Source organism: Lupinus angustifolius, chromosome LG01 (assembly GCF_001865875.1).
Source record: "Lupinus angustifolius cultivar Tanjil chromosome LG01, LupAngTanjil_v1.0, whole genome shotgun sequence".
NCBI lineage: Eukaryota > Viridiplantae > Streptophyta > Magnoliopsida > Fabales > Fabaceae > Lupinus > Lupinus angustifolius.
This window is the reverse complement of record NC_032009.1, coordinates 14,767,520-14,781,513: the sequence shown is the minus strand read 5'-3', so window position 1 is coordinate 14,781,513 and position 13,994 is coordinate 14,767,520. Positions and strand designations below refer to the sequence as shown.

The following is a 13,994-nucleotide window of genomic DNA, read 5'->3' as shown; positions in this document are numbered from 1 at the left end:
TAGCAAAGGAATAATTTTCAAAATAAAATTCAAATTGTTTTGTCCCAATAACAAAGCCAAGTACAAATAGGCATAGAACTTTCGGCCAAGCTATGTGTCCACAAGAATAAAGAGTAGTAAAGTACATTGAATATTTTCCTAATTCTTTTCCCCATGTGTTTTTGGTTTGGGAGGGAATTTGAATTTAATAGTGTATTGATTGCTTTCCTTAATCTAATTTACATGTTCTCTTTTCGGTTGAGGTGGGAGTTTGAATTTGAAATTGAATCTTCATGGAGTGAGTGTCCAAATTCGGTTGTGGAGTGAATAAGGAAATAATCAAGTTGTCTTCATGGCCTTCCTTTATGGTTTGCCTCATGTAAAAAGGGGAATATCTCCTTGATGATCACGCCCAACAAATATTATTTGTGAGTAAGGAAGACATTGATGGATTCCAATTTGAGTTGAATGCTTTGGAGTGAATAAGGAAACAATCAATTTGTCTTCATTGCTTTCCTTATGGCCTGCCTCGTGTTAATAGAGAGACTCTCTATGATGATCACGCCCAACACATGCTTTATTATGAATAAGGAAGGTATTGGTGAGCTTTCATTCTGATTTGAATCTTGAAGGAAAGTTTTGCCTTGCTCCTTGCTCCTCATTCACACGCCTCCATTGATTAGGAAATAAATGGGATTTGCTTGATTGCTCTTGATTGTTGCCATATAGAGTTCTTCCACACGTGCTCTTCCAATTAGGCAAGGATTCCTTGAGATCTTATGGTCTTCTAGGGTAATCTCACGACTGGCTTATTAAGGAAAGTGTTACGTTGCTTGTACCTGGATTACATGGTTCTTATTAAGGAAAGCACTTAAAGCTTAAAAATGCAGATAGTAATTGTTCTTTCAAATAAGGCAGGAAAATAATTCCTAGGCTACTCGTGGGTATGATCAACCCCACTTATTAAATGGGACTCCCACACGCCTCAATTATTCTCTCCTTGGTCGTGGCCAACTTGGGTTACTTCTATAATAATGGTGCAATGTATGGGCTTGGTTTCCTTGCTGGGCTTTGTTGATTTAGCCACTTCTTTCACTAGTTGGTTGAGAGCTTGGTGTGCCTTCTTGGTTCTAAATCGAATCATGGGCCCTCCTAGCCCACTTAGCTCTTCCTCATTGATGGGCCTTGTCAGGTTCATATCATTTTGGGACTTATCAAATTCCCCCAACTTAAAACGTTTTTGTCCTCAAACAAATGGTAAAGCATATCTGAATTACATTGGCTAATTTTCATGATTAGATTGACATGATTTCAATTTTAGCATAAGCATGCTCAAAATTTTCAATGTGATTTTTTTAAGATTTGTGAAATTCACACATAATGCTTCAAACATCAATTTTTAAGCTTATGTTCATCAAAAATTGTGTGACAAAATTAAAGCAAATAATTTTCAATCCAAAAAGTGTTTTGTTGTGCATAGAAGTTCAAAGATAGAACTTTTCAAGGGGTGTAAGTGTTTCACTCAATATTTAAACATTTGAGTATAGTAATTTGAACTTGGTTTTTTTCTTACCTATTCTCTTAAATTGCATATTCAATCAAGGATCACTAAGGACTTGTTTTTTGTTATAATGAGGCTAGGCTTGAAAAAATCATGGTGTTTCTCTGATAAGCAAATTTGTTTCAAGAGAGAAAATTTTTTATATGCACCACTTTTACCTTTTTCCATAGTTTCCTTTTCCAACATGTTAGCTTTTGAACCATGGCTCTTTTTGGCTTTTTTCAATCTCTTTTCATTTCAAGAAACCGTGCCTGCCAATTTTCCTCCAACTTAATATTTTTCAAACACTTTTAAAAAATTTATGCTCTCTTCTTTTCATCGGTTTGTTTGAAAAAAATTAATTCACTTTGTTTGGCTCAAAGGAGCTTATCAAAGGATGGTCCTATTTTTGAATAGATATTTTCGCCATTTTTGGTTCAACTAAAGAATAAACATGCATTGATCCTTTTCTATCGATCTTATGCAATTAAGAGAACTAAAGACTAAACAAGTTTAATTAGACAAAACAAATGTTGATTTCACTCTTTTTCACATGTGTTTGACTCACTCCCCCGCTCGGTTCGAGTTTACACTTTTATTTTGAAAAATTGTTTGCAAGAATCATGTTACATGAATTTAAAATTCCATTTGCTCAAAAAAAATTGTTATGTCATTATGTGATTTTTCAAAAAAAAAAAATTAAGGCTTATATCTCATTTTGCTGAATGAAAGCTTAAAAATATGCCTTAACAATTTTTTCAATCATGCAACCTTTGTCAATTTAATTCATTTAACCAATTTGATTCGGTTTTGAATTTTTTTTACTTTTTATGGACAAACAATTTAATTCTAGAATAAATGTACATTCTACCAGAAAATTATAACTTTCACATATTCATCAACCATGTTCCCCCTCTATAAATGATGGCTTGTTCAAGCCAATGAAAAAAGTTGTTTTTCAAAAGGAGATGTTTGATGAATATGGACAATAATTAAAAACATAACAAAACTAACAAAGAAAATTTGCAAAATAATTTAAATCACACAAAATAATTCAAACTAAAATTAAAAAACAAAAGAATATAACTAACCAACCACTAGGTTGCCTCCCAGTAAGTTCTTGTTTAATGCAAATAGCTTGAAGCCTGTTTCAGCTGTAGAGGTTATTCTGATGCAATTTCGATGATGGAGTCTGATTCATCACCCAAGTATGGTTTTAACCTCTGTCCATTCACTGTCCAAGTCTTTTGAGACTTCGGATCTTCCAATTTGACTGCTCCATATTCTTTAACATGTATTATCACAAATGGCCCTAACCATCTGGTCTTGATTTTTCTCGGAAGCATTTTCAACCTTGAATTTAACAAAAGTACCTTTTGACCTTTGTAAAAATATTTTCTTCGAATTTTGGAGTCATAGTACTTTTTAGCCTTTTCTTTATATAATCTTGAAGATTCATAAGCTTCGAACCTCATTTCCTCAAATTGATGTAATTGATTCTTTCTCTTTGTTCCTGCATCATTCAAATCACAATTTAAAAAATTAAGTGTCCAATAGGCTTTATGCTCCAATTCAATTGATAAATGACAAGCTTTACCATAAACTAGTTGGTACAAAGTTTGGCCTATTGGTGATTTAAATGCAGTTTTATATGCCCGTAAAGTATCATCCAACTTTTATGACCAATCTTTCCTTGAGGAAGAGACTGTATTTTCTAAAATGCTTTTCAATTCTATTTTGGATACTTCAGCCTCCCATTGGTTTGTGGGTCATAAGGTAATACTACCTTATGTCTAACATTATAAAATTCCTAAACCTTGTGTAATTAGGAGTTTACAAATGAGATCCCCCATCAGTTATGAGTACTCTTGGTCTTCCAAAGCGGTTAAAAATATTCTTTTTCAAAAATTTTATAATTGCTTTTCCATCTGCTTTTGGTGTTGCTAATGCTTCTACCCACCTAGAAACATAATCAACAACCACCAAGATATATTCATTTGAAAATGATGATGGGAAAGGACCCATGAAATCAATGCCCCAACAGTCAAAAATTTATATTTCCAAAACATTTTGCAAGGGCATTTCATTTCTGCCAGATCTTTGGCATGCATCACATTTTTCAACAAAACTTTTTACATCTTTAAAAATATAGTGCTGGGAGAAACCAGATTGTAGGACTTTCGCAGTAGTTCTTTCTCCATTGTAGTGTCCTCCATACGCTGAATTATGGCAATGCCATAAAATTTTCTAAGCCTCCTTTGAATCAACACATCTTCGAATTATGTTGTCAGTTCCTTCTTTGAATAAATATGGCTCGTCCCAAACGTAATGGTTGAATTCTTTGAGAAATTTCCGCTTTTGCTAATACTTGAAATGTTCAGGTATAATTCCCGAGGCTTTATAGTTAACTATATCAGCAAACCATGGTCGTTCTTGAAGGAGAAATAGCTTTTCATCCGGAACCGCTTCAACTATTTCTCTCTCTCCTTTCCTGAATTCTTCATTGATTAATCGTGACAAGTAATCTGCCACGAGATTATCTTTCCCGCTTTTGTCACGAATTTCCAAGTTAAATTCCTGCAAGAGTAACACCTGTCGTATTAATCGTGGCTTGGAGTTAGATTTCTTTAGGAGATATTTGATTGTGGCATGATCAGTAAAAACAATAATTTTGGCCCTAATCAAATAACTTCTATATTTTTCCAAGGCGATAAATAGCTAGCAATTCCTTTTATGTAGTGGCACAGTTAACTTGTGCCTCATTTAAAACTTGGCTAGCATAATGTATTGCATGGAACACCTTCACCCTCCTTTGTCCCAAAACTGCACCAACTGCGTAATCACTTGCATCACACTTCAGTTGAAAAGATAGATCCCAGTTTGGTGCAATTATGACAGGTGCAGTTACCAAGTAATTTTTTAAAGTTTTGAATGCTTCTAAACAGGATTCATCAAAATTAAAAGCAGAATCTTTAAGGAGAAGATTGCACATGGGCTTAGCTATTTTGGAGAAGTCTTTGATAAAGCGGCGGTATAATCCATCATGTCCTAGAAAGCTTTTGATGCCTTTAACATTTGTTGGTGGTGGAAGCTTGTCTATGACTTCTACTTTTGCTTTATCAACTTCTATTCCTTTCCTTGAAATCTTGTGCCCCAAGACAATGCCTTTAGTGACCAAAAAATGGCATTTTTTCCAATTTAGTACTAGGTTGGTCTCAACACATTCTTCTAAGACTATCTCCAGATTCTTCAGGCATAAATCGAAAGAAGCTCCAAATACTGAAAAATCATGCATAAAGACCTCGATGCATTTCTCCACTAAGTCTATGAATATTGCTAACATGCATCTTTGAAAAGTAGTTGGGGCATTGCACAATCCAAATGACATCTTTCTGTAGGCATAGACACCAAAAGGACAAGTGAATGCTGTCTTTTCTTGATCTTGTGGACCCACAACAATTTGGTTGTATCCCTAAAAACAATCTACGAAACATTAGAAGGGTCACCCTGATAATCTTTCGAGCATTTGATCCATGAAGGGCAGGGGGAAGTGGTCTTTTCTGGTGGTCGCACTGAGTATGCAGTAATCTATACATACCCTCCAACCAGTAATAGCTCTGGTTAAAATGAGCTCATTGTTGTCATTTTGGATTACTGTCATTCCTCCTTTCTTTGGCACCACTTGAATAGGACATACCCATTTACTGTATGAAATGGGGTAAATCATTTCGACTTCTAACATTTTCACCACTTCCTTTCGAATAACTTCTTTCATTGTCGGATTGAGCCTCCTTTATGGTTAAGCTATTGGCTTGAAATCATCCTCCATCATGATTTTGTGCATACAGTAAGAAGGACTGATTCCTTTTAAATCATTCAGAGTCCAACCAATCGTCTGTTGGTGCCTCTCCAAGACTTGTATCAGTTTGTTTGCTTCCAAGGTGGAAAGTAAGCTGCTGATGATAACTGGTTTGTTGGAGTTGCCTTCCAAAAATACATACTTTAAATGTGAAGGTAAATCCTTTAATTCAAGTTCTTGTTCTTTTTTATCATCTCCACCTTGGTTCATTTCAGGAGAAATTTGATTATCAGAAAAAATTATGATCAGTTTTTCCTTTTCTCTATCCTCTAGATTGAGTTCTTGCATGTCCTTGGGTCTTTAAGAATACCAATCTGAAAATGGAAAATGATGAATCAGGAATTTACTGGAATCAGGAATTTATCCACCCTTACCAACACATCTTTTGCAACCCCTTCCAAATATTTGATGGATTTGTCAACTAGTTGCACAGACGTTCTGGTTGGTTTTAATTGCAACCCTCCTATTCTCCTCATCATTGAAAGTGGCATTAGGCTAACACTTGCTCCTAGATCAACAAGTGCTTTGCCTATACAAACTTCCCCAATTATGACTAGAATAGTCACACTTCCTGGGTCTTTTAGCTTATGAGGGATGTTAGTTTGAAGGATTGTGCTACAAGTTGCATTAAGTTGGATAACTTCTTTGTCCTGATGGCTCCTCTTCCTTGATAGTAATTCTTTCATGAATTTGGAATAAGTATGCATTTGTTCTAAGGCTTCGGAAAATGGAATATTGATTTGTAATGATTTGAATATTCTCATAAACCTAGCAAAATTCTCTTCCTTCTTAGCTTATGATGGAGCTATGGGATATGGTATTTTTTTCTAAACTAACATGTATTATTTTTCTTCCTTTTGTACCCCACTAATTTATGGTACATCTATTTTTTATGTACACTTTTTCCATTTTTTTTCCTTTTTCTTTTTCTTCTTCTCTTTCTTTTTATTTTTATTTTTATTTTTCAATAACCCCTCCCACCATTTTTCCACTTCTAGTCGTGACACTTCTGTAATGCTCTGAAATGGATGATTGATTTTTAGCTATGTGTCTGACTTGATTCTCTATATTTTTAATAGCATCATCTGTGATTTGTTGATGCTTGATGGTTGTCTACATGAATTGCTCTAGTATTTCCTCTAGTTTATTTTGAGACTGGTGAGATGTTGAGTGGTTATTGATGAAACAAATCGACTGTTGATTGGCACAACCATGACAACAAAAGTACAGTTCTTTCTCCAACTGTTTTGGTAATTTTTGTAACTTTTGGTATACTTTGTTGAGCTTCTATTGAAATTCTTTTATGAAATTGTACATTTCAATTTGGATGTTGTTATGTTGATCCATTTTCCTGAAATAAAACATCAAAAAGGAAACCTATCTATTTCCAAAGAAAAGATTTGTAGAAAAGATATGAATTTAAGAAGTTTGTAATTTACATTTTATACAAATTAAAAATTAACTTTTTACAAAAAGTAAAAATAAATTTTATACACAACTATTAATGATATAATATGCTATATAAACATTTTCCATTAAAATCAATTCCCCAGCAGCGGCGCCAATTTGTTGAAAGATTTTTCTTGGATGCTTTTTGTTGAGGCAAGTTTCTGATTTAATTATTTAGTTATTGGTTTATTCTTTGCTCGCCATCTCAGCTTTGTTGGAATAAATTTCAACGCCGATATAATGGTTTCAAGAATATTCTATCTGTTAAAAAATTTAGCTTTATTGAATTATTAACAACTCCATATCATCTCGGCTTTGTTGGAATAAAAATTTAGCAAATTAACACAAGTGATAATGAGTTATATTTATTTCAATTTTTCTTTATTAACCGAACAACTTTCTTATGGAAGGTTGGTAAAGAATAAATAAATAATGCAATAAATGGTTAGTTGCCTAATTTAAATAGCAGAAAATAAATGTTAGTTGCGAAAATGTAAATGACTGAAAATAAAAGTTAGTAGTTAGATCACTCATTATGACTGTGTATTTTTCCTTTTCACAAATATATAATTTATGAATTAAATTGCACTTTGATTCAAGGGTTTCTTTCTTTCTCAACAAATAAAATTTATAAGTTAACACTTTATTATTTTACATTTGCATCTCTTTCAAGATTCAATTGTAGTATAGTATAGGGTTATGTTGAACCAAAGAGAATTGCATTAATAGAAAAAATTATATAGACATATTATAGCATAATGATTAAACACTTTTTGATGATTTTTGTGTTATGTTGCATAAAGAGTAACAAGGAAACATAAACTAATATTCACAAATTCTTGAGGAGAAAATTGATTTGAAATATGGAATTATTTCTAGACTCAAATGGTTTTGAAAAACATTAACAAGTTATGTGTTACACTTTCGGTTAATTCAACACATCATTTCTAAATCCTGCATCTAGTGTCCTAGTATGATAAGATGATTTTCAAACCTTATGTAATACACTAAATAATAGATAAGTGCCCCTCGTTGGAGTAGGTTGTCACACCCTACTTCAGGCTCCATTAACGTCATTTAGCCTTGAACATAAGTTGTTTAAATTAGATACTTGATGTGGCAAGTGAACTAAGGTGTAGTTATACTTTTTAGTTCACTTGTCAACACTTTAATAAGAAGTATTTTTGGATCTTTAAATCAAGTTGTAGGTGATCAAGCTAAAACCGCATTAAGAGCTTCATAAAGAATCAAAACTTAACCAAAAGTAATAACTTGAATGTATTGAATTCAAAGGATGATACAAATGATGAGAAGAAATAAAATTACACCATAATACAAATCAATGTGTATGAGCATAAGCCATATATTCAAGGATAAGATGTTTTTGGACCCAAATGAGATTAAAAAATTATGTTTTTGTATCAAATTTTCCATCTCTTTTCTCCTCTTGAATTCTAAGTAAAAATTACAAGAAATTACCTAGAATAAGCTTAGAATCGTGACCAGAATTGCTAGAGAGAAGACGGAAGAAGAAGAATGAATGTGATAATGTGTATTGAAGTGTTGTTTCAAGTCTATTCAAATGGATTGAATGGAGGACTTATTTATAGGAAACCAGGTCACCACCTGGCTCACCTGCTTGCCCACGCTAGGCACACTAAACCCTTTAGCATGGGTTTCGCCAATGACCAAGCAGCTTAGTCAGCTACTTAATATTGACTCACCAAAGCTAGTTGTGAGCTACTTGACCAGGTTGTTGTGGGCTACTCTGAAAAGTGCTCAACGGCCTTGTCAAGTGAGGTCATATATGATGTCAAAGTTTCATGGTGGCTAAGTCAAGTTGACCTCTTGCTGGGTCCAGCTCGCCTGGCTGCTTAGGTGGCCACGCTGAGCTTCCTGCTTGAGCAGTTTGTCTTGCTCTAGCTAGGTGTGTCGTTCCAGTTGGGCGGTCCCAAGGTGCACGTTGAGCTGCATGGTTCAGCAGGTTGACTTGTGTCAGGCTTGAGTCTGATCGTGTAAAGCTTGTACCTGACCGAGCCAAGTTAGTGTCAGGTCAGTTGGGTGGTGCTAAATGTCCACGCTAGGCTGCTTAATGAGCAGCTACATGTGTGTATCAAAAGTGGCTTATGTGGACACCTCCTTGCTTGACTATATTTTCTTGATTCTTTTTCTTCTCTTCATTTTTCCTAGAAACTTCACACCAAGATTTGGAAAAGAGGTGGACAAAAATATAAAATCAAAGTCTAACAATTTATCTAAAAAGTGTTGAAATAAGTTGGTTTTGCATGAATTGCATAGCATAAGTGCCATGAAAAGTGCATGAAAATTAGGTATTTTTGGCTCTTATCAAATCCCCCCAACTTAAGACTTTGTTTGTCCTCAAACAAATGGTAAAGCATATCCAAATTACATTGGCTAATTTTCATGATTAGATTGACACGATTTCAAATTTTGCTTAAGCATGCTCAAAATTTTCAATGAGATTTTTTTAAGATTTGTGAAATTCACACATAATACTTCAAACATCAATTTTTATGCTTATGTTCATCAAAAATTGTGTAAAAAATTAAAGCAAATAATTTTCAATCCAAAAAGTGTTTTGTTTGTGCACACAAGTTCAAAGATAGAACTTTTCAAAGATAGAACTTTTCAAAGGGTGTAAGTGTTACACTCAATATTCAAACATTTGAGTATTGTAATTTTAACTTTGTTTTTGTCTTACCTATTCTCTTTAATTTCATATTCAATCAAGGATCACTAAGGACTTTTTTTCGGTTGTAATGAGATTATGCTTGAAAAAATCATGGTTTTTCTGTGATAAGCAAATTTGTTTCAAGAGAGCAAAAAATTTCAAAATTTTTCTATGCAGCACTTTTACTCATCTTTTTCCATAATTTCCTTTTCCAACCTCTTAGCTTTTGAACCATGGCTCCTTTTGGCTTTTTTTGTTTGTATTTTTCAATCTCTTTTTGTTTTTACATTTTTGACAACTTTGGTTGCTTTTGTAAAGAGATTGAAAAAACTCTTTTTTACTTTTTCATTTCAAGAAGCCGAGCCCACCAATTTTCCCTCCAACTTATTCTTTTTCACACACTTTTAGAAACATAATCAACAGTCACCAACATATATTCATTTTAAAATTATGATGGAAAGGACCCATTAAATCAATGCCCCAATAGTCAAAAATTTATATTTCCAAAATATTATGCAAGGTCGTTTCATTTCTTTTTCCAATTCCACCAGATCTTTGACATGCATCACATTTTTGACCAAAAATTTTTGCATCTTTAAAAATAAAGGTCTAGAATAAACCAGATTGGAGGACTTTCACATCAGTTCTTTCTCGATTGTAGTGTCCTCCATAAGCTGAATGGAATAGTAGTTAATTGGACTCCTATAGGTGTATGAATGTGGTATGACAATTGTAATACTTTCTAGTTGACATCATTTGACTCAAAAGTGTTTATGAGTGTTGATTAATATTAGGAAAAAGGTTAAAACCAGATTAAGGACTTTTAATATGGAATTTAAGTCAATTGGACTCTCATGTGTGTATGTGTAAGTATTAGATAGAAACTAAGAGTGGTGAATTAGTTTTGTAGTTTAAATGGACAACTTTTCTGCTATGGAATGATAGTATGTTGCAGCGAAAATAATGCAGAAAAATGACCAACATAAAGTTTAAGAGAGATAAGTACATCGAGGATTTATACGTGTTTACCTTCTTGTCTATTGAAGGCTACATCCAGAACTCTTGCATCACTAGAGATTTCTTTACTAATATTATGAGTTGCAATTACAATTTCTCTCCTTGAGACTCCTTGTACATCAAACACTCAATGACATCTCTCAAACATGAAAGACATACTCTTCCAAGTACACTTTTCCCCTTCTCACCACACCCTTGTGATGAAAAGTTTACAGTAATGAATGAAGAATAATTTCTAGGGCAAGGATTACCTTACAAATATAAAAATGATATAACTTACAATCATCTTTCTCTTTCTACACTTAGTATACAATACTCAAGTTGTGTTTAAGTATGGAAAAATTTATACCAATAACTTTACGCAACTTCGGAAAATTATAAAAGTTTAGAACAAGAGTTGCATGAAAAAGTGCAGAGAATTGTATATGAAAGTTATGTGAATTATGTGAATGATTCAAGGCCTTAAAATAGATTTCCAATCAACCAATATACCCCTATCAGAAGGTAGGACACGATTAGAATGAAACCCTTTTGTTTAGGATGAAATTTGTTGGGTTTGGATTTGAAAATATAGTGTAATAACTCTTTGTAATCGATTACTAAAGCCTGTAACCGATTACCGAAGCTTACTTCCCAATTGGACGCTCATGGGTGTATGAACGTGGTATCACAATTGTGAAATTTTCTAGATGACCTCATATGAGTTAAAGGTGTTTGAGAGTGTAATCTAATACTAGGAGATGTGTTTAAACCATTTCAAGAACTTTTAGAGTGGAATTGTAGTAAATTGTACTCTTGTAGGTGTATAAACATGGTAAGAAATTTGTGATACTTTGTAATTTACATCATATGACTCAAAAATGTATGAGAGTGTAATCTAATACTAGGAGAAGGTTTTAAACCTTATTAAGGACATTTTGAATGGAAATATATTCAATTGGACTCTCATCGGCGTATAATGTGGTATGTCAATTGTTATACTTTCTAGTTGACATCATATGACTCAAAAGTGTTTGAGAGTGTAATCTAATACTAGGAGAAGAATTTAATCCATATTCAGGACTATTATAATGGAATTCTAGTCGATTGGAATCACATGAGTCTATGAACGTGGTATGACAATTGTGATACTTTCTAGTTGACATCATATGACTCAAAATTGTTTGAGAGTGTAATCTAATACTAGGACAAGAGTTTAATCCATATTTAAGACTTTTAGAAAGGAATTGTAGTCAATTGGACTATCATGAGTGTATGAATGTGGTATGACTATTTAAAACTTTCTAGTTGACCTTATATGAATAAAAAGTTTTTAGAGTGTAATCATATACTAGGAGAAGGGTCTAAACCTTATGAAGGACATGTTGAATGGAATTGTAGTCAATTGGATTGTCATGGGTGTATGAATCTAGTATGAGAATTGTAATATTTTCTTGTTGACATTATATGACTCAAAATTGTTTCAGATTATAATCTAATAGTAGTACAAGGGTCAAAACCATTTTAAGGACTTTTAGAATTGAATTGTCGTCAATTGGACTCTCTTAGGTGTATGAACACGATACAACAATTGTGTTTCTTTATAGTCGATATCACATGACCCAAAAGTGTTTGAGAGTATAACATAATACGAGGAGAAGCGTTTAAAACGTATTAAGAACATGTTAAATGGAATTGTAGTCAATTGGACTCTCATGTGTGTATGAACATGGTATGACAATTGTGAAACTATGTAGTTTACATGATCCCTCATGCTTAGCACGGGGCTTTACCACACCTGACTGTTTATTGAGTAGCTTCATTTGACTTTCATTCTTTCCAACTAAGATCAAGTTGCTTTATCATGCTTGAGGTTAAGCACACATCTTGCCATGCTTAGCTCAAGCCAACATGTGCCATGTGTTTTGACTTGATTTGCTTGGATGAATTCCATGTCTATTGTTTCTCTTCTTTTTTAATTTTCTTTCACCTAAAAAGTCACAAAATGTTTTAAAAAGAGGTGTACAAATTTAAATACTCCACACGTTTTGAATTTAAATGGATATGAATTCAAAATTCCTCACATGCCTAGATTTGACCGTGCCAGAATTTAGGACATGGTTTGGCCAAAAATTCCATACGGTCATATTGAATAATTTCCTGGGACAAAATTCCAATCTGAACTCCTTGTAGATAATTTAAGATAGTTTCTCAGGTGGAATTTCAAAAACAGGTATCAAAATTCAATTTGGCTACTCATAGCCAAACCTGCCTAGCCGAGAATCATTATTCGTGTACTATATTTGAATTTGAACGGTTCATCTTCATTTTGATCAGAGTTTTACCTGGCTATATTTTTATCATGTGCCTCAATTTGAATTTTAAAAAGTTTGGATCCATCTTGGCCGAGATATTTGTGGTTGTTAGCCCCTTTGGCCGAGATTCATGTTGTGCAAGGTCATATTTGAACTTGAATGAGTCATCTTAAATTTGATCACAATTTCACTGAACCATCTTTCACTCATGCTCCTAATTTTGAATTTGAATGAAACACAATCCAAGTTGACCAATACATTCTTTAATTTGACCGAGCCAAAATTGAATCTTGAATTATGGCCATGTTTGGTGCTTATCTGTCTAGCGCCCTCGCTCATGTCGGCTTGGCCAGGTTGGCCACCCGTGGACCATTTTTCATGCCTAGGTCATTTACTTGGCCACTAATGGATCATTTTACATGATATTAATTAAATAATCCCTCAACCCCCGTTACATGAAATTATTTGTAAAAATAAATAAATTGCTTTAAAATAAATTCCTAATCTACCCATGGGAAAACCATTCCCAATTTATTAAAAATAACTAAAATTATGCTAAGATTTTCCTCCACGAAGATGGACTCCAAGTGTTTCTCTTACTCATATGATTGTCTTCCAAAAATCAAGGTTGCCCCATTGGTTTACATCATCCCTTCCTTCTTGAAAAGAATTTGTCCTCAAATTTGAGGCACCATCGCCTCCTAGATCAAAGACCGCCTTCTTGAATGGTTAGAACCAACTTCCCACATATTCATCATTGGTTATACCCTTGATGAATAATCCAACATTAAGACAAATACTCCTAATTCTTGTTGTTATAAAACATGCATCCTTAGAAAACATCATAACAGTTGAGTCTTCTTTATGGCTTGTGCTCATCATATCCATATGAAAACTTGACCAATGTAAACATCAAAATAAGAAAAGAAAGAGCAATAAGGATGCTGCGAAAGGGTCTTCTGAGCAAAAGAAATTGAAGAGTAATGAGGAATTTACCTGTTACTTCTGTAAGAAGCAAGGACACATGAAGAAAGGGTGTCCTAAATATGCCTCATGGCGTGTAAAGAAGGGTAAATTTCTAACTCTTGTTTGTTCTGAAATTAATTTGGCTTTTGTACCCAATGATACTTGGTGGGTAGATTCTGGTGCTACCACTCACATTTG

General features: G+C 33.6%; 1 protein-coding gene across 1 annotated transcript; it reads right to left on the bottom strand.

Moving 5' to 3' along the window:
- On the bottom strand, positions 3,881-5,294 carry LOC109353700. Its single transcript, XM_019596092.1, has 2 exons — positions 5,118-5,294; positions 3,881-4,096 (listed from the first exon to the last, which is right to left on the bottom strand). The coding sequence occupies exons 1-2, from the start codon at positions 5,292-5,294 to the stop codon at positions 3,881-3,883; spliced, it is 393 nt and encodes a 130-aa protein (XP_019451637.1).